Genomic DNA, 21533 nt, shown 5'->3' with positions numbered 1-21533 from the left:
GCACAGACAAGCACACAGACAATGTATACAAACAACATAGAACTAAAAACAACACTGAACTATCAGTCATAACTAAATGCACATCCAGGACTGATTATTTGCCAGTAAACTACATTAAACGTTAGCCATTCAAAGTCCAACATCTACTGAACAAGCATGGACACTGATCAGGAATACTGGGAGGTGTAGTCCAACATGCCAGGAGGGAACTAGGCTGGGAAAGGCTCACTGAGACAAAGAGTCTGGCCCGGTACAAAGCAACTTGCTATACTCCAAAGTTCGGTGCAAGACAGGAGGAACAATTTCAAGTAGTTTAATGCTTGAGAAAAACGACTCAGGAAGCAGTTGCCAATCTCCACTTGCGCCCACCCTACCGCTCCCAGTTCTACAGCTAATCACCCTCTTTTAATGTTAATGGACTGCACTAAAGAAGCCAGGCTCTTGGCTTCCACAGGAGTGGTATAGGGTGACCCTGCCCCTTTCTAGCAATTAAGAACTACTCACTCTTTAATGCACTCTTCAAGCCCAGGGGCCAAATCCGGCCCGCCTGGGTTCCCCACATGACCACACCCCCTCCCCTGACCTCACCCTTTCCCCCCCAACCACCAATTGTTGGATGGTTTCCTGGCTTTTGCATGGCTTTGGCCCCTTTTGAAACGCCTCTCCCAAGGCTTAGTTACTTGGCCCCATCCACCACTGGAATGCAGCCCCCGAGGGCTTCTCCGCAATCCAATGGGTCAAAAGGGGCTCCCCAGCCCTGCTGTGATGCTAGAAACCACAGAGAGTGCCACGGGCACAGTCAACCTGCCTAATGCAGCTCTGAAGACCGCACAGTGTTATGGAGGCCGCCCAAACAAGTTACTGCTGCAGCCAGGGCAATTTCCAATTTGGGTGACTGCCTAGACCAGAACCCCAGCAGCAAAGTGCATGAACCACTGAACTTGTCTTTGTTCCTAGGTCTTTCTGTCCCACGCCCTCACGTGTTTTTGCAGCCATCAAACAACCGTCGGCAATCATGAGAGCAAGGGAACACAGAACAGAGGAAGCTGCCTTATACTGAACCAGACCATCGGTCAGTCTAGCCCAGTATTGTCAGCACAGACTGGCAGTGGCTCTTCAGGGTACCAGGCAGGAGTTTTTCCTGCCGTACCTAGAGATGCCAGGGATCAAACCTGGGACCCCCTGCATGCATAGCAGGTGTTCTACCCTTCCTGATAAAACAGAAATGGCTTTTCCCATCACCTGATACTTGTTCCTTTGTAAACTAGAAATGCTGGGGATTTAACTTGGGACCTTCCGCACGCCAAGCACTGAGCCATGGCCCTCCCGAAGAACCAAGATTAATAAGATTATATCAACAATTTGGGGTGGGTTAGGGTATTTTTAGATGAGGTTTTAATGTGTAATTTTACTGTTTTAAATTGTGCTGTTGTACATCACCCAGAGTGGCCAGGTGATTAAGAAATTTAATAAATAAATAAAAAAACGACTCCAGATAGGTACATGTTACAAATCAACAGCAATAGCGGAGAGTAAGTACAAGCAAGTCATGCTGCATCAGTGACTCCAGGACTTGAATCCAGAACCTCATGGTCTAAAGTTGAGTCCAAACCCAGTGAGCTACCCAGTCTGGGACAGCACACCAGGAAGATAGCAGGGGGCCATGCAACACTGAGCCTAGAAAGTGGCAGGCCATAGGACATGTCTGGATTAGCCAGGCCTGGCATATATACTAGGAGCCTCTCCCACTGCTCAGCAACAAATGCCTTATGTAATGTGCTAAGCACATGGTTGCTCACCCTTGCTGGTGAGTCGCACAAGATCCACATTCATCTGGAGCTGAAGGCAAGCGGGCTGTGCAAAGAAGCTGCCGCTCGTGAGCCAAATACTCCCTGACCGAAGTAACAAGGCAATGAAGAAAGTGCTCAGCGGCAGAAGTACTGAAACAGTAAGCTTTAGAAATGTGAATACGGTTTAGATTTGCAGGCTTTGATATTAATAAGCCCAGGCTGCTTCCTTTAAAAGGCGTCAGGACAAAAGTGGCATTTCTAGAAGGCGGCAGTAAATTGTTGAGTGAATTCAGTTACAAAACCCCTGTGGAATCCATCATAGCTGTCCTCCCAGTACAGCAAAGAAGACAGCATTAACGCGTGGGCTCACTGACCCTCTAAGGTTTACCCCTAAACTCCTGTCTTGAAGGTTATGATGAAACGTAAAGGATGGAAGCCGTCTTTTAGGCCTAACACTCAAACAGCAGAGGAGCTGCAAAACCCATGACAGGACTGTACCACTTGAGACTTTAAGTTGTCCCTGCATGTTGTGCTTTATTATTGTACAGAAGGGCCAAAAAAGAATATATCGTAAAGGGCACGCATTATTTCACGTATGTTCCTATTTAGCACCCCTCTCAAATGCTCCTGATTCTCAGGGACATCTCATATTCTCCTTCCCACCCACACCACAAAAAAAGAAAATCTTATATTGTTTGTCATAATTTTTGTCAACGCCCCATCTCACCATGTCTTCTGGACTGGCATGCTTCCAAGTCCTAGTTCAGGTGTTATGCTGTGGATCTGTTATGTGATATTTATCTGCCATTTTCCCGTGGAGAAATCAGCGATCTCTCACATCCTGATTGTTGGTAGCCCCAGCATTGTAGCTGCACTACAGCTCCTTGCGAAAGGGGACTTTTACATAGCTGCAAGATGGTTCCCTGGCTAGAAAGAACACAGGGCCATCCCGGTCATTTTTCGCAGGTTTAAAACGAGCAGCTGCTATACAGCAGTGGCGGGGGGGTCCAGCAACTGGTACAGATGAGTTCACATATCTTTATGCCCCCCTGCACCCTTTGGACCCCCAGGCTCCAACAGCCACTACAGGCAACCACAGCTGCAGAGCCCCCCTCTGTCTGCTGCTCTGCCTCTTAAACGCAGGCAAGAACCACTGCCACCAGAGAACATGGGTAACAGCCTCAATATCCTTGGGTTTTGAGGCAAAAGATAATGAGACACTGCAGCTTTCTCTTTGTCGGGAGTATGTGAGACGAGGTGAAGATTGCAAGGGGGCTCTCCAAGTGCTGATGCCTGCAGTGGTCATCAGAGTTGGAGACCACTACAGGTGCACAGAGGCTTCAATACATGGATGTCCCTCACTAGGACATCCATGTATTGAAGCCTCAGTACATCATGTCCCTCAATACGTGGATGTCCCTCATTCAATACATGATGTCCCTCATTAGAAGGACAAGAAGGAATAGCGTAACTTCTGTAAACTGTTTTTTAATACTCTCCTTAAATTTACAGGTTCATTCACAAGAACCTCTCAGCTGGATACATCTATCACTCGAAACCCATATATACAAGACCTCTACTATTTCAGGGGCGGGAAAAGCCACTCTGAGAATTTGGATGGGAGTGTGGGATGTAAACATCAAAATAAATTATTACATTTGAATCCTGCCTATCAATTGCCATGTTACAGAAAAAGGCTTTCTATGTCCCACTCAATAATCACACTGGGAAGAAACAGAATACTGTCACTCACAATTTAGGGATATGAAGAGTGGAATTCTATACGTGTCTATTTATACAATTCTTACATCTTTAGCATGCCCAGTAACCAAAGTTCCCTACTCAGAAATCAGTCCCAGTAAGCTCAAGGTACTTACTCCCAGGTAAGTAAATATAGGACTGTAGCTCTGAAATGCAATGAATTGTCAAAGCACCTATCCACATACACATCCTGCTTCTGTGGAAACAGGAAAATTCAAACTACAACCATTTTGTATTTTTGCCGAACATCTTACAGCATTCCAAATGCATCACTGCTATGAATTTTACATATGGGGGTGTGGGGGACACTTAAATTCAAAGAATGAAAAAGGAAACTGCAGAACCGAAATTAAATTTGACTGCCTCTCTCAGGGGCCAAGTAAGAGCCATAAGTTGGTTCTCTAACTACAAAACGGTCTCATTTGGTTAGATGCACATTTCCAGTTAGAGCTTACAGTAACTGTTTAGGATTGGTGCTTCAGTACAACAGCAAATGCTTACAGCAACATCAGGTTTGTTAACAGCCATTTCTCGGACAGCTTTCAGGCGCAAGGATCCCCTGTTGTAAGCTAGAAGCACAACGCTTCCTTTTCTCTGCACCCCACAATAAATCAGGTTGATGTGCCACAGATTACTAACACGTGTGGACAAAAATATTACTCAGGCAACAACCTCTGTGGAAATATTTGCAGGGCTGGGATACACCCTGCATTCATACTGAGCTTTTTGTTTTTATTCCCTTGGCCTTGTCTTTAACTCCCACCCTGATTATTAATCGTTCAGTGTCCTTCAACCCAGGTGTTATCCACACACGAGGCAGGAGATTCCCAAGGCTCTTGAAAATCCCACTCTGCCAACTAAAGCCAAGATCCAAAGAACGGCATTGGTTTCCACCCAAGGGACATCGGAACATAGGAAGCTGCCTTGTACTGAGTGGGAGCATTGGTCCATCTAGCCCAGTATCATTAACACTGACTAGAAGCATCTCTCCAGGGTTTCAGGCAGGGTTCTTTCCTAGCCCTGGCTGGAGATGCCGGGGACTGAACCTGGGACCTTTGGCATGCAAAGCAGGTGTTCTACCACTGAGCCATGGCCCTTGGGAGATGTGCTTCTCCAACAACATGCCTGTTGCCACCGTACCGCAAGGCAGACTGCAGCGGGAGCGAGGGGAGTTTCAATGGCCGTTCGGTACGGCGGGGGACATGGGCCGTTCAAAATCAGAACGGAAGAACACATACATACGCAAACCTTTCAGATCCAGGACCAGGGGTTTAAACATTTCCTCGGCTCTGCACAGGGCCTGCAGCACAACCTAAAAAGCTGGATGCCAGCGATTTATACTGTTATGTATCCACGTACCTGACAGAGTAACAAACAAACAAATGGTGTCCCTGCCGACAAACCGGAGAGACAACATACAAAGTGTTTTTCACCACCTGGGCAAGACAACAGATTTTCCAGGAGGCCTTTCGAGGATGGCTCATTGCCAGTTACTGCTGCTTACTCTATCGCTGTCACAGAGCTATATCACCCATCCCTAAGCAGGCACCCCTCAGATGAGCTGGAAACCAACTCCCATCTGGCTGAGGACGAGGGGAGTTGAACTCTGACACATCTGGCGGGTGCTGGGTTGCGGAGGTCTGGGCTACACCTACTTTTGCCCAGTGAGTTCATTATTCGCCATCATATTATTTCTTGCTTACGTGTTTTTGTACCGTTTTCATTTACTATTCTCACCATTAGCAGCTTTTATTTTCTTCGAAGATGAAGCAGGATACATGGTTTTTTTTTTAAGGTAAAATAAAAACAACAACGGCCATTTGTGGCCTAAAAGGGAAAACACTCGACTTTCAGAAAGCTTCCCGGCTCAGCATTCTCACTTGTCATGGACAACCAAGCAAAAGGCTATTCACAAGCCTGCTCCAAAGAACCACCCATGTCTGGCTTTTGATTGACCAAGGGTGACTCCAAAATGAGGAAGCGTCAAAAAATAAGCTTCTGCACAGAAGCTGAATCTTTCCACCAATGTACTCAAAGGTTTATTTTGAGGCAATGTAGACCTGCTGCTGTCTGCTACTGCCTACAAATTCATCACAGCGCTGGGTGCAGTGCACAGCAGAGGCAATGTTTTGATCACTGCACTGTTTTTACACACACACACACACACACACACACACACAGATTCACTGGCTAAGTAAATTGGCAGGTTGTTTAACTGGCCCTCTACTTGTAAAAGGCAACTCACAGCTCTCCTCAAGGATGGCAACTCAGAAGAACTCTTCGAAAAGGAAGGTTAAAGAGAGCTGCTTCGGTTGGAGACACTGACCACGTCACTAAGTTGAGCGTGGAGGAGTCAATGCACAGATCTGACTAACTTACAAGCTGAAGTCTTGAGATCTGACTAATATATATTATATAATGCCAATGTTTCAGTTGTAATAGCCAAACCCTGAATGTGCTGACGCACACACAACTGGCTTCAAATCTAAGGGAGTAATCCTATGGCTGCTAGAAAGCGGCTAGATGGCCATAGGATATGCTGTTTTCCGGGAACTGACCTCAGAGCCCGCGCTCCAAGGTCAGTTCCCGGAGAACCGACCTCCCCCGACTTCCGTGCTGCCTTGGAGACAGCGTGGAACAGCCCCGTCCTCCGGGCTCACAAAAGGAGCACGGAGCGGCCGGAAAGGGGCATGGCTGTGGGCTTTCCGGGGCGGGGAGAGTGTAACTGCCTCCACAACACATCCTCTGTGTTGTACAGCTGCCTCCTCCCCAGCTCTGCCCTCCCGCAAAGCAGGGCAGGAGAAGTGCGGAGGGAATGATCCCCTCCGTGCTTCTCCTGCCCTGCTTTGGATAGGCGGTTGCCTCCAAGTTCAGAGCATTGCTCCCTACGTTATGTAACCTTGTTCATATGTCTAAAAGTAGTCTAAACTCAGCTTGCAAGTAAGTCAACAAAAGTTACTAGTCCACAAGATGACGTATTCGTCCATTTGCCTTCACATTTCTATGGGAATCATTTGAGCCCTAAAAGGAAAACACACTGCCAATTTTCGAAAGCTTTCCTGCCTGGTTGCCTAGATGCTGTTCTTACTCTCCCCAGGAGCCAAGCTATTTACAATCCTGGCCAAATTAGTATTTGTTCCTCTTCTTCCCCTCCCTCCAAATAATCACCTCCTAACTCACACCATCTTGCTTTCAAATCCTAAGCAGGTTAACATTTTGTACCCTTTGTTCCACTTTTTAAAATATCCAGAGGTAAAGGGCACAGTGGAAACGCAACTGGATTTCAACACGTCAGAGCACCAACTGAATTTCAACTTCATGCCTCAAGTGACAACTTCCCATTTCAGGGTATTGCTAAAATGGACTGTCATTTTTCCCCCCTTTGGGAAGAAAAGCTCTGAAGAAATCAGAGTGCATGTGTTTCAAGTAAAAACAACAGTTACATCCAATTTATGTCATTGCTGATTTTAGGGAAACTTCAAAACAACTGAAAAATCACACTCAGATGTGGCAGCAATTGCTTCAGGGATTTGCCAATGCTAGATTAAATCCTGGCCTTGGACTCTTCAGGCCATTTCCTGTATTACACAGGATAACATCAAGTTTGCCACTGAGCATACACTCAACAGGAAGTTCTGTCCAATCATGACTCCGTGATAAACTTATCTGCAAGATAAGTATGTACGTTGCATTCTCAGCTTAGCCTTTTTAGGTGTACTGGACACCATAACAACATAATATGTCAAGTAACCCTCCAGGTATATCACGGCCTTGTCTAAAGTTGCCCATTTCCATATATGCCCATTCAGTAAATATTTAATCTCACCAAAGTGACCAACTGGGACATTTGCAAAGCACTGCATACCATTTATTCCCAAATCATTGCCCTGTAGAACAAGACCGAGTAAAGGCTAATAAAACAAGGTGTTATCTATATGATGACAGCTTTCAGGATTCGCAAAGGCAGCCCTCCCCAACCTGGTACCCCCAGATGTGTTTGACTGCAACTCCCATAATCCCCCAGCCAGCACAGCTGGCTGGGAATTATGGGAGTTGCCATCCTACACATCAGGAAAGCACCAGATTGGGGAAGGCTGCTCAAAGGAAATGACCAACACTTAACACATCCCACCTTTGCCCACACCCACTTCTGTTCCATCCATAAGGATTTTATTTATTTTTTTAAAGGAGTGCAAAGATTACAAATGCAGCATGCAATTATTAACTCAGGAATTACTTCTCATCGCCATTCCCCAAAATAACATGCAGGCAGCTCAAACCCAGTCACAGCAGAAAGTAAACAGTAGGTATGACATATGTATGCAGGGAGCAACCTAGCGACAAGCAGAGGAAAGCAGCTCCTCTCAGAAAAGGAAGCAGGATCTTCAAAAGCCGTTTGATGCAACGGAGATGCGACAGATGATAGGCGATATCAGGGGAAGCAAGGCAAACTGGTGGTGAAAGGGGCTGCAATGGAAGGACAGGTGCTGTGTTGCAGCGTCAGGAGCTGCGCGTCCACCACCCTTACAGCACAGCCGTTCTAGCCAGGGAGAGCAAGACAGGAGCGTAAAAGGAGAGGAAGAGAAAGCACGCGTTCCAGCCAAGGGCTGACACCTGAGCACGTGCTAAAGGATGCAACGACCCTGAGGTCTGGAGCTGTCCGTCTGCCCCTGCCCCACGCCACCCCAGGGCTTCCGAGAAAGCTCAAGGTGCAGTCCAAGGCACAAGCGTCACCGCCGTGTCTCAGATCCACAATCCAAGGCGCTTCACGCTGCTTTGCCCTGACAGACACTGACAGCTCAGCTGGGGGGGGAGAGCAGCACACTGCTGGATCCCCTCCCTTCCTGCCTTTCCAATGTGACAGCCAGAAGGGAATTTACAACCCAGCCTCCTCTCCCTCCCCCAGCAACCATTCCGCTGGAATTCACTCTGTGGGGCAGCCCTGAAGGATATCAAACTTCCTCCCCACCCTTTCCAGACACATCTAAACACCCCGTCTCTCTCTCCCTCCCTCTGTGGCCAGTATCTCTTTGTCACTTGCCTCCACACACAGACCTAACAATTGGCATTCTACTGGCTCAACAGGAGATGATCCAGTCCCCAACTGCTGCCCCAGTCGTGTCAAACCCTGCTTAATCCTGCCACCTGTGTGTTTCCCCGGCCTGCCCACCTGTTTTAGAAGCCCCTCTCCCTGCTCCTCCTTTTGCCACCAAAGCCAGCCCCAGTAGGGCCCCTCCCCTCAGGACTTCAACAGCGACTGGCCTCTGTTTTCCACTGGTTCTCCTTCTGGTTCCTCCTCCCACGTCTTCATGCAGCCGTTAAAACTCTCAAACCGCAGCCAGCAGTTCCTAAGTTCCTTGTCACAGTTCACCATCACTGCCCTCCTTGCCATGATCCACCCCACGGCTCCTGCCGGGCAAGCAACGCCTAACCTCCCCTACAACTCCAACCACTTTGGCACATATCTCAACCCACACTGCCACCTGCCAGTCCCTGAAACTCTGCCGTGAGCTGCACCTGCTATGAATCCACTCCAGCCCACAGATGAAGCTCAGGTTGCACTCTGGCTAGCCATGCAACGACCAACCCAGCCCCCCAAGCCCCTCATGAGCACTGCCTGCTCCCAAGCTATCCCTATTGAACTTACCCCACATTCTATACCCTAAACGAGAGCTGGGCAAAATGTAGCCTTCCAGATGTCCTGGCCTACAGCTCCCACCAGCCCTAGCCAGCACAGCCAACAGTGAGGGATGATGGGAGTTGTAGGACAAAACATTTGGAGGGCCACAAACTGCCCACCCCTGCCCTAAACCCATAAACGTTGACACTGGCCTCTGCTATCTCCAATTATTCGTTTATTGTTATGGCCCCAAAGCTGGAGCAATTAACAGTCGGTATGCCCAAAGCGGTACGCCCGCCATATTCCCCTCTCAGCCCCATCCCATCAACCTCAACCAACCCTTCGGCCTCACCCACAAGACAGTATGCCGAGTCAGCCCCATTTCTCTTCATCCGCTGCAGCACCTGAATTATGGGAGGCGGGGGGAGGTAAGGGGGCCCTGAATGAAATCCACGAACCCTGCCCCAGACACCTCCCAGTTTTAACCAAATGGTGTCCCCTGTCACCTTCTGAAAGCAGTAACTAGCAGGGGAGGCACAAATAACGGTAGCCAGGCCCTCTCTGCCTCCCCCACCCCCATATTTAAAGCACTGATCCTCATTCCATTTCTCTGTCTCCCAAGTCTCCTACTCCCAAGCATCATTTATAAAGTCTACTTGACTCAGCACCGTCTCATGAAACTGAGCCCGCCAAGCCCATCACCGGAGCAACCTCACCTCACCGACGCGCACTTCTAAAGCTACAAGCCATTTATCCCCATCACAGTGCCACACTTACGGGCAATCTGAGCCAAGTCCAACCATCCCACATGCATCCCCCACCTCAAATGTCACATAGTTTCCCTCCTCCCTCCACCATTCCCCATAACACATGCTACTAATAGCGATTACCACATATACTGTGCTTTCACATGTGCAAAGTGCTTCAAATAGATTATCTCAAGAATCCTATGAGAAACTGAACCCATTCCCCAGGACCCTGATGGGAGCCCATAACCTTGCTTGTCCCTCAGCCCCTTAAGCTGTGTTCTCCACACATCGCAAACCCACAATTCGGGGCAACGGGAGCCTCACGTAGCTCATCCCCAATACCCCAAATATCACTCCTAATCAACACCAAAAGAACAGACACAGACAACGCATCAAGCTGCTGGCGGACCTGGACTCGTGGCAACCTTAACCCTGGCCACCCACAGCTGCATTCACTACGGAACTTTTCAAAATCGATGTTGTGCTGTGATGCGCCGTGAATGTCTTATCAGAAAGGTGGGATAGGAACATTTCACGCAAGCAAATAAAACTCTGCTTAGCCTGGCCTTTCCGAACATGGCATCCTCCAGAAGTGTTGGGCTACAACTCCTGTCATCCACAGCCAATGTCCATGCTGGCTGTGGATTATGGGAGTTGTAGCCCAACACATCCAGGTGGTGCCCGGTTGGGAAAAGCTAGCTTAAGCCTTTCTTCTATAGTCCAACAGGCCACACGGGCCTCACTCATCCTCTTCCTCCGCATGCCATCACTCAATCCCCCCCCACACACACACAGCATGAAAACACACATGCAATATGCTCACCCCCTTCTTCCCTGTCAGGATAACCTCGACTCCCATCCATTACCCCTGCAGCCCCCAACCAGCCTCACTCACCCCTCAGCTCTCCCTCAAGACCCCTTTGTGCTCCACCCCATGGCTCCCACTCATCAATCCCCTCCTTCCAAACACGAACATGCCACCGGGTTTGGCCTGCCACCTCGACTCTTCTCTGTCCGACCTGCAACACCCAGCCCCCCACCTCCCCCAGCCCCACCCCCCACCTCCCCCAGCCCCACCCCCCTTCCCCACATCCCCCAACGCCCCTCAGTCACCCACCACCCGAGAGGGCCAGCCCCCACTACCATGACACCAAATGCCCCTCGACTCGATTCCATGCCTCATTAGCTGACCCTCTCCCCCATACGGGAGGCCGCCCCTCCCACCAAACCAAAGCCTCCACCCCTCTGTTTACATACTGGCCGGCTTCCCCTCCCCAACTCAGCCCTCCCCTGTAGTTGCATAGCTGTCTCACCTGCATGCCCCAGGAGCTGACCCCCCCTCCCCCGCACGCCTCATTAGCTGACCCCACCTCCCCCGCACGCCTCATTAGCTGACCCCCCCCTCCCCCGCACGCCCCAGGAGCTGACCCTCCCCTCCCCCGCACGCCTCATTAGCTGACCCTCCCCTCCCCTCCCCCGCACGCCCCAGGAGCTGACCCCCCCTCCCCCGCACGCCCCAGGAGCTGACCCTCCCCTCCCCTCCCCTCCCCTCCCCTCCCCTCCCCCGCACGCCTCGGTGGCCGGCCGGCCCGCCACCCCGACGCCCCGCCCGCCTCCCGGCGCCGCCCCGCGGGCGCCCCGCGCCGCCCCCCCAGCCGCGGCCCCGCGCCGCCCCTCACCCCTGCGCAGGGCCTCGTCGTAGGTGAGGAAGCCGATGCGGGACTCCTTGTTGCCCATCGCGCCGCCCTCAGGCCATGGCGGGCGAGGCCGCCCTCGCCGGCGATGGCCGCCCGGCCCAAGATGCGCCGCCGCCGGGCTGCGCCTCGCCTCGCCTCGCCTCGCCTCGCCTCGCCTAGCGCCGCCGCCGGCTCCCGAGGGGGCAGCTCGCCCCGGCCGCCGCCGCCGCCGCCGCCGCCATGCCGAGTCACGTGCCGCCGCCCATCAACTGGCCCGCCTCCCTTCGCAGCCTCGCCCGCCCCGGCGCGTCACGTGGGGCAGGAGGCCGGCGGGGGCGCGTCCCGGGGGCGGGGCGGGGCGAGGGACCCTCGCCCAATGCGCGCGCGGGCTTGGAGCGAGCACGTGCATGGCTGTGTGCATGGAACACAAACACGCGTGTGGGTGTATCTGAAATAAACACGGGTATATCGGTGTGTGTGTATATAGATGTGTGTGTAAAATGTGCACACCTGTATATACGGGGTGTGCGTGTGTGTAAAATGTACACACCTGTATGTATGGGGTGTGTGTGTGTAAAATGTACACACCTGTATGTATGGGGTGTGTGTGTGTAAAATGTACACACCTGTATATATAGGGGGTGTGTGTAAAATGTACACACCTGTATATACGGGGTGTGCGTGTGTGTATAAATTGTACACACCTATATATATGTGTATATAAAATATGTGCGTGTGTGTGTAAAATGTACACACTTGTATATATAGGGTGTGTGTGTGTGTATAAATTGTACACACCTGTATATATGTGTATATAAAATGTGTGCGTGTATAAAATATAAACACGTGTATGTTTATCTATAAAATATAAACATGTATATAAAATACAAACAGGTGTATATAGACGCATGTATATAAAAATACATGTGTTTAAAATACATGTTATTTATAAATAATTTACTTAGTAATACGTATATGCTGCTTAATGTAATGAAATCCCTAAGAAGGTATATATAAACGTGTATATAGGGACATGTATATAGTATATGTATATATTCACATGTATATAAAATATATTTTATTTATATGTTATTTATTTACTTAGTAATACTTATATACTGCTTAATATAATGAAGTCCCAAAGTTGGTGTGTATATATATTATATACACACACACACAGGTAACTATGTATAGTTCCATGTGTGTATGTATATAATGCAATATAATATAATAATGTACAGTATAAAACAAATCAGACTCAGTCATGCTTAGGTTAGACATATCGAAATCAGAATTTTAGTTAGTCATAGATCCAACCCAATATGTGTATTTGTGTTCTGATAAAAGAAATTAAGGGTGAAATTCTAGGGTGTCATGTTTGGACAGAAAAAAGTCGTTTGATCCTGGAAAAGAACCCATGGGTTTTTGTTGTAAACTCTGGGTTGTTTGTGGTTAACAACCCACAGTTAAACCATAGTGCAGGGTTTGCATGTAACAACCCACATTTCAACAACCACCCATACTCAACCTGTATCCTGGGTTGTCATTACATGCGAACCAGGTCAATATAAAACGTATATTGTTAGTTTAATGCACAGTTGGCAGAGAGGCGTTCACTTGGCAGCATGTAACAAGGCTTTTAATCAGGTCATGGGACTTCTTATTGTTGATTGTTAACATTGTTTGGGTATACATGTGTGTGGGTGTCTGCGATCTGCTTATATCTTTGTATGTGAACTGTTCTTATATTATGTACAACATTGTATTTTTTAAGGTTTATAATCACGGTAAACTGCCCAGAGAGCTTTAGCTAATGGGCGATATAGAAATGGAATAAATGAAATGGTATATAAAATAATGAAAAGGATTCTTCCCTGTCCTACTTCTTGGCATTGGTTTGACCCTCACACTCGATTGGGAACCTGAAGTGTAGCGTCGCTGTGGTTTCATACACTCTGCGACCCCCTTTATTCAAAAGTTACCGCCCCCTCTCCCGTCACGTGATGGAGGAGGAGGAGGCTCCTTAGGAAGGGCGGGGCGGGCTCTGTTGTGGTCCGATCCCAAGCGAGCGGGGCGGGAATCCCCGCCTCGTCCCGTGCCATTTCTGCCCATAGAGATAAGTGGTAGAGTGACGCACCATTGGGATCCTTACTCTCACTTCCGGGAAAAGGCACCCGATTTTCCTCACGTTTCCAAGCAGCGTCTATAGAGGTCCCACTATAGAGATAAATCAAGAGTGCGGAGCTAATGTCCGCTTACCACCTTGACCGGAAGTTCCGCCTGTGTCAGTCTACCTATCTATCTCTATGATATTCGTATACAAACTGGATGGCAGTAGACAAACCCGAATGACGGGCGGCGGCCATCTTGTGGGGGGCGGGGGGAGTAATTCAAGCCACAGAGATAGAAAAACTGTAGAGTGACACACAAATACATGCACTGAATTATAACTACCCAGCTTTCCAGACTTTTGGACTACAAGTCCCAGAATTCCTGACCATTGGCCATACTGGCTGGGGACCTTGGGAGTTGGAGTCCAAACGTTCTGGAAGGTAGGTTGGGGAAGTATTGCCTAGTGGTTACACTATCAGGCTAAGGCTGTTCTAACTCCGGTTCAAGTCTCCACAGTTCACTGGATGACTTTGGGTCAGTCTCTTATTTTTCAGCATAACCTGCCTGCCAGGGTTGTTGTGAAGATAAAATGGGGAGAGGAGAACCACACATGTCACTCAATGTCTATGGGGTTTTAAGACATAAGTCGCGTCCCCTCTAACATTGCGCAAATGAATATAATATTTTTATGCCACTCCTCAGCCAACAAGCCTCCCATAGTAGCTTACATATAATCAACTGAACAAGACAATCCTTGCCCCGCAGGCTTACAATCTAAAAAGTCACGGCACACAAGGAAAAAGGGATGGGGAGGGAAGAGGAGGGAAAATAATTATTTCAGCACGGTTGGTGCACTGGTCCTCCCCTCCCTCTCACGTTACTTATTGGTGTTCAGTCGTTCAGTCGTGTCCGACTCTTCGTGACCCCATGGACCACAGCACGCCAGGCCTTCCTGTCCTGCGCTCTCTCCCGGAGCGTGCTCAAGTCCATATTCACTGCATCGGTGATGCTATCTAGCCATCTCATCCTCTGCCGTCCCCTTCTCCTTTTTCCTTCAATCTTTCCCAGCATCAGGGTCTTTTCCAGAGTTTTCTCTTCGCATTGGGTGGCCAAAATATTTCAGCTTCAGCTTCACTATCTGTCCTTCCAGTGAGCACTCAGGGTTGATTATATTTCTGCTTTTCAGCTAAAGGACAAGTTCACCAAAAAGTGTACAGCCGAGAATTAAAACCAATTATCAAGCCAACAAAGGTCGTAAGACTGATTTGGCAAAAAGAAATACATCTTGTGAGAGCCAGACTCTGAGCTTAGGTCTCAGAGTCCGACCAAATTTTGTAAAGATGCCCTTGACAAAATAGGAAGAGGGGAAGAGAGATGGATCTCTCCAAGAAGGGCATTCTAGAGGCAAAGGTGAAAAAGCTCCACGCCTTCTGTCCCACATGAACCTGCCTATCTATTAGGTTGCATCTTTATATGGGCGCCCCAATGTCAGAGTTTCAGCTAAGCGCAGGCTGACTGGAGAAAGGGCCAGTGCCCAGATTACAGGGGGTGGGGGGATGAGAGAGAGAGCTCGCGTCTCCCGTGCTTCAGCCTCCGGTTTGCAACTGCTGGTTGACACCATATTTGTTGACAGCCTGCTTTAGTTTTGAGCACTTTACTGTGAACATGTAGCACGCTGCAGGGCTGATTCTTGCACAGCGCCTTGATGTAGTGCCAGTTTGACCATCCTGGCGGTTCTGGGCTTTTTCTACCAGACTACAAGCAGGTTGGTCCTGTGGAAAAGCATGGATCGGGTTTGGGAAGGATAACATCTGTGTTCCAAAAACTCGCCCCGCAACATAGGTTTGCCTTTGCCCTTTATTTGTCTGTTTGCTTTGGAATTCAGCCTCCTCTGCACAAACCTTATTTATTTTGCTTTCCCTTCGAGAAAAACAATGGAAAGCTGTCAGATAAGAAGCAGCGAGGTTCCTTATTTTTAAGCAAATATTTTCACTTTGAGGAGATAAGATTAAACCTGGGAAACCTTACAAGCGACAAAGGCTACTTCCAGCTAAACAGGCTTTGGACAAGTTCCCCGCCTCACATCAACACAAACCAATTGCAAGCAAAGTTCAGAAAAGAGCTATCATCTTAGCAGAAGATACCAGGTAGTAAGGGCATTGCTAGGTATTTACGAAGATTCGGCCCCAGGAATAAAGGACACATATCTGCATTTAGAACTAGATAGACATATTTCAAAATAATTACTAGGATTTCTTTTAATTTCACAGGAGGCAAATAATCTCAGAGTACATTCATCAGTTAATTTGCACCCTGCTCCAGATCCCAAACCAATGGGAAAAGGTTTTTTCTACACTTCATTGCAATGCAGGGGAAGGATTTTTTTTTTTAAAGTGTGCCTATGTGTGTGCGTGTTGTTGTTGTTAAGCCTTCCCTCTCCACCTGCAATCCCCCTTGAAAATTACCCACTGTATGAAAATTAAGCTGAGAAAAAAAAAACTTTTTCCATTGGCACCAATGGACACTTAGGGTTCTGTGGAACAGATCCGGCCCCCCAGGAAATACTGAAGAACATATGAACATAAGAAGAGCCTTGCTGGATCAGACAAACGGTCCATCTAGTCCGGCATTCCATTCACTCAGTGGCCAACCAGCTGTCAACTGGGAACCCACATGTAGGGCATAAGTGCAACAGCACCCTCCTGCCCATGTTCCCCAGCAACTGGTGTACACAGGCATATTGCCTCTGGTACTGGAGGCAGCACATAGCCATCAGGACTAGTAGCCATTGCTAGACTTCTCCAGGAATTTGTCTAACCCCCTTTTACAGCCATCCAAGTTGGTGGCCATCGCTACAGCCTGTGGTACCAAATTCCTCATAGAATAGAAGAATCATAGAATAGTAGGGCTGGGAGGGGCCTACAAGGCCATCGAGTCCAACCCCCTGCTCAATGCAGGAGTCCAAGTCAGAGCATCCCTGACAGATGGCTGTCCAGCCTCGTCTTGAATGCCTCCAGTGTGGGAGAGCCCACCACCTCCCTAGGGAATGGGTTCCATTGCCATATTGCTCGAACAGTTAGGAAGTTTTTCCTGAAGTTCAGCCGGAATCTGGCTTCCTGTCACTTGAGCCCATTATTCCGTGTCCTGCACTCTGGGATGATCAAGAAGAGATCCTGGCCTTCCTCTCTGGGACAACCTTTCAAGTACTTGAAGAGCGCTATCCTGTCTCCCCTCAGTCTTCTCTTCTCAAGGCTAAACAAGCCTCCGTTTAACTCTGCACTGTGTGAAGAAGCCCTGCCTTTTATCTGTCCTGAATCTCCCACCAATCAGCTTCATGGGATGACCCCTCTGCGTTCTAGTATTTTGAGAGAGGGAGAAGATTGTCTCCCTATCCACATTCTCCATACCCTGCATTAATTTGTAGACCTCTCTCATGTCTCCCCTGACTGTCCTTTTTCCCCAAGCTGAACAATCCCAGCTGTTTTCACCTTCTCTCATAGGGGAGATGCTCCGGCCCCTGGATCATTTTAGCTGCCTTTTTCTGCACTTTTTCCAGCTCCACAATCTCTTTTTTTGGATCCTGTGATCAGAACTGTACGCAGTATTCCATTTTGGTCCATTTTGGGGATAGGGTTCCGCACCTTGGATGCAGTTAGGTAAGGTTAGACTGGACTTCATGGTCCACTTATGCATTGCCAAAACACATGAAATGTATCGCCAAGAGTACAAAAGAAGACACCAAGCAAGACGTGAGTGCAACAGCACCCTCTCACCCACATTCCCCAGTAATTGGTGTACATAGGCATACTGCCTCTGATCCTGGAGGTGGCATAGAGGCATCAGGACTAGTAGCCATTGATAGCTGGCAATTTGTCCACTCCCCTTTTAAAGCCATCCAAATTGGTGGCCATCACTACATCCTCTGGTAGCAAATTCCACAGTTTAACTCTGCGCTGTGTGAACAAGTCCTTCCTTTGATCTGTCCTGAATCTCCCACCCATCAGCGTCATGGGATGACCCCACTGGGTTCTAATATTATATGGGGGGGGGGATGTCTCCCTATCCACATTCTCCACACCATGCATAATTGTTTACACCTCTATCATGTCTCCCCTTCTCTTCATTCACCTAAATGGGGCCTGGCATATGCACCCCAAATTCAGAACCCTGATGGCTCCAATGGCTAAGGACCTCTTTGCCACATTTGTAGTTGGAGCCCTGAAGAAAGGTGTGTGGATAAGGCAGGGGAAGATGATAGCTCACACAGAGCTCCATGACAGGTCCTTGAATCCACCCATCCATGTAGAAGTTTGGAGCAGGCCGTCAAAAAGCCAACTGGCAGCATCAAAATGTGATTCACCTGGGACGACTGCCCTTGAACTCCCGTTTCAACTTCTGTCTTCCTTTCCCCAAGGGCTCCATCAGAGGTGGAGGGAAGTTCAAAGTCATTTGTCAACTCCCCTGACAAAAACCCGAAGCAACTTCTTGCCTCACAACTCAGGACAAGCAAAGCAATGTCATCCATGGGCAATCTTGCATAATACAAAATCTTTTGTAAACAGACACCGAGTTGGGTAGCTGGCCCACTTTCAGAGCCGGTGCAACGGGAGAACCAGTTTCACTGGTTTGCTTTGGCCAGGGTTTGATCTTGCTGAGTCCCAGGATCTATATACAGGAATGGGTGCTATTTTTGGAAAGAGGGAGCTTGTGTCTTCTTACCACAAGGATGGCCAACTGGCGGCCCGCAGGTTTAATCCGGCCTGCAAGGTCATTTTATCTTGCCCCCGTCAGCTGTACTGTTTTTGAATTTTAAATAAAGGTGTGGCAAAAAACATTGTCCACAGAGACAGTATGGTATAATGGTTATAGAATGTCGGAATAGGACCGGACCTATTTGCTCGCTCGGTGACTTTGGGCCAGTCACTTTCTCGCAACCTAACCTACCTCACAGGGTTGTTGTGAGGTGGAGGAAACAGGAGAAGAGGCCTACATACACTGCCCTGGGCAATTTGGAGGAAGGCTGGGATAAAAATGTCGTAACTAGAAAAGGTTGCTGAAGTTACAGTAAACATGATCCAGCCCAAGTGAAGCACTACACAGGTTTAGCCAGAAGCAAGCTCCACTGAGTCCAATGGGACTTCTCATAAGTAACTGTGCATAGGATTGCAAATATGCAGCCTGAAATGAAACATGCTTGCTCAGATGAGCCGCGCCGTGTCCAATGGTTCTTACTTCCGAGTACGTGTGCATATAGGATTGTAGGTGGCAGGTCGTGTCTGGGTGGTCATTCATTCGTCTATTACATTTATAGCCTGGCTTTCCTCCAAGGAGCTCAATACAGCATACATCATTCCCCGCCTGCATCTTATTCCCACAACAACCCTGTGAGGTAGGTCAGGCCCAGAGAGAATGACTTCCCCAAGATCACGTGGGGAGCTTTGCGTCTGAGTGGAGATTTGATCTCTGTGGTCCTAGTCCGACATTCTGACCGCTCCGCCACGTTGGCACAAGGCTTCCGATAAAGACTGGAGACTCTCTTTCCACAAATGGCGTTGAACAGGGGACAATCCTACACAGCAGCTCTGTGGTCGGTCTCTTCTTCGTTACGATGCAAAGGAGTATTTCCCGACATCAATAAGACACCAGAAAGGTTCCTCTAAAGCCAAGTCTGTAATGACTCACCAGTAAATTAAGAGGGCAAAAGTCCCACCTGCCGCAGTGACTGGGCCAAAGGCTTTGCAAGCAAAGCAATTTGTATTCTTGACCTCTGTTCAGAGATCTCCTCTACACCTCTTCTGGAGTTTGATTTACATTTCCCCAACATCTCTATAGCAGAGGGGCAGTTTTCTTTTCCTCTTGGATCCAAAGAAGGTCACGGACTTGCTTGTGTTTTACAATCTTCTTCCGGGGCTCTTCCAGCGACCGAGGAAAGGACAGCTGCTGCCCCCTTGATGGAATACCCTTCCCAGACATATTCCCCTTGCGCCATCACTGTTTGCTTTTCAGAGCCAGGGTCCGACAACCTTATTTTCCCAAGCATTTCAGGGATTAATTTCTCCTGCAGATCTTTCTGCAGTGAAATTAATGATTTGCTTTATTTAATTCATTGTTTGATTAATTCCTCGCAGCGTATGAGCAGATCTCACACAATGGATGTCCTGCTATAGCTGCATCTGGCTCAGCCCTGAGGGCAAACTAGGGGCAAATCCATTTAGCAAAACCTGTAGGCCAGGAATGGGCAACGTATGGCCTTCTAGATGTTTTGGCCTACAACTCCCATCAGTCCTAGCCAGCATAGCTGATAGAGGCAAGTGTTGGGAGTTGTAGGCCAAAACATCTGGAGGGCCACAAATTGCCCACCCATGCTGTAGGCAAGTGAAAAGCTCAAAAGCACAGTACTACCAGCCCAGAAAAAAATGGACAATCCAAAAGCTCAAAAGCACAGTACTACCAGCCCAGAAAAAATGGACAATCCAAAAGCTCAAAAGCACAGTACTACCAGCCCAGAAAAAATGGACAATCCAAAAGCTCAAAAGCACAGTACTACCAGCCCAGAAAAAATGGACAACCCAAAAGCTCAAAAGCACAGTACTACCAGCCCAGAAAAAATGGACAATCCAAAAGCTCAAAAGCACAGTACTACCAGCCCAGAAAAAATGGACAATCCAAAAGCTCAAAAGCACAGTACTACCAGCCCAGAAAAAATGGCCAAACCATACAAAATGTTCTTAACAGGAGTCCAGAGGTCAGCAGCATGAGAGATCAGTCCCAGGAGAAGCCAGGTTTCAAGGTCTTGGGAGCTGAAATAAAGATGTTGTTCCAGCAACTAGCAGGCCTGAACTGAAGGTTTGACTCAGGGATGGGCAACTTGTGCTCCTGTAAATACTTTGGCTTACAACTCCCATCAGCTCTAGCCAGCATAACCAAAGGGATTGTGGGAGTCGTAGGCCAAGACATCTGGAGGGCCACAAGTCCCCCCCCCCCCGGTTTATACAGTCACGTCTCCTAGCGCATGCACACCTAAGTGCTCTCTTCATTGTCTCCCTATTTCTGAGGAGACCTTGGCTGTATCTCTTCTTTATAGCAGCCTGGTTGCTGCATTTCTCAAGCCGCACGTTTCACCTCATTTCTCCACCTTCAGGAGCCAGCCTCCTCCTCTGGCCCTCATGGGCGAGGTCTGGTCCTCTGAGGCCACCACGGCTGAAGAGCCTGATGCAGCTTCTGCACCACTGCCAGGGTGCCTGGGGCGTCCCTAGAGTCAGGGGGTTCCACGGGGTCATTAGGCTTCGCAATGTCAAGGTCTTTGTCGGAAGAATCATCCTGGCCTGAGTTTGGATCAGGCATGAGAATGGGTCAGGCTATTTCATCGGGGCACCAGTGTGCCCCAGTGAAAGAGCAGGCCCTCCAGATACCACTGACAAAACCCCTCCTTCTGTTACAAGTCCCTTGGATCACGGTGTGCGATACAGACCGAGACTGCAAGCTTAAATGCCCTACCTGGATCACCTTTATTTAGTTAAAACACAGTTAAATTCAATCCCTTCAGACTTCCCACATTCACTCAAATTGTTACCAGCGTTGCAGCAACAGAACCTGGTGGCTGGCCCAGGCGCTACACTCAGAAGCAGGAGGCATGCCAGCATGCTAGCTGTTCCTTTGGTGTCCGGGTCTTCCTCAGAGTTCTGCTGGTTCTGGTGTATCTTATGTACCCCTTTCCCCAAATCTTTTCACAACGCAGAAAGAGACGTCCTCTGACTACATGTCCTGGTTGTACATTCATTTAGCCCATCTTACCTCATTTGGAAATGTTTGTTCCGATGTGAAA

General features: G+C 48.7%; 1 protein-coding gene across 6 annotated transcripts in view; it reads right to left on the bottom strand.

Annotated features, from left to right (window-relative positions):
• Positions 1–11858, bottom strand: part of USP32 (ubiquitin specific peptidase 32) — a 170020-nt gene extending 158162 nt beyond the window's left edge. For 5 of the 6 annotated variants that reach the window (XM_084822768.1, XM_084822769.1, XM_084822770.1 and 2 more), the window contains exon 1: positions 11600–11857. In XM_084822768.1, coding sequence (XP_084678894.1) covers positions 11600–11657 — 58 coding nt within the window. In that variant the 5' untranslated portion in view covers positions 11658–11857. Of the gene's footprint in view, positions 1–11599 lie in introns of all 6 variants that reach the window. The other variant, XM_084822773.1, reaches the window with a different exon arrangement.
• Between the last annotated feature and the right edge of the window lie 9675 nt (positions 11859–21533).

The sequence above is a fragment of the Heloderma suspectum genome, chromosome 16 (assembly GCF_057233095.1).
Source record: "Heloderma suspectum isolate Gila_16-S chromosome 16, 16-S_ref, whole genome shotgun sequence".
In the NCBI taxonomy this organism is placed as follows: Eukaryota; Metazoa; Chordata; class Lepidosauria; order Squamata; family Helodermatidae; genus Heloderma; species Heloderma suspectum.
This window is presented reverse-complemented; position numbering and strand designations above follow the sequence as displayed.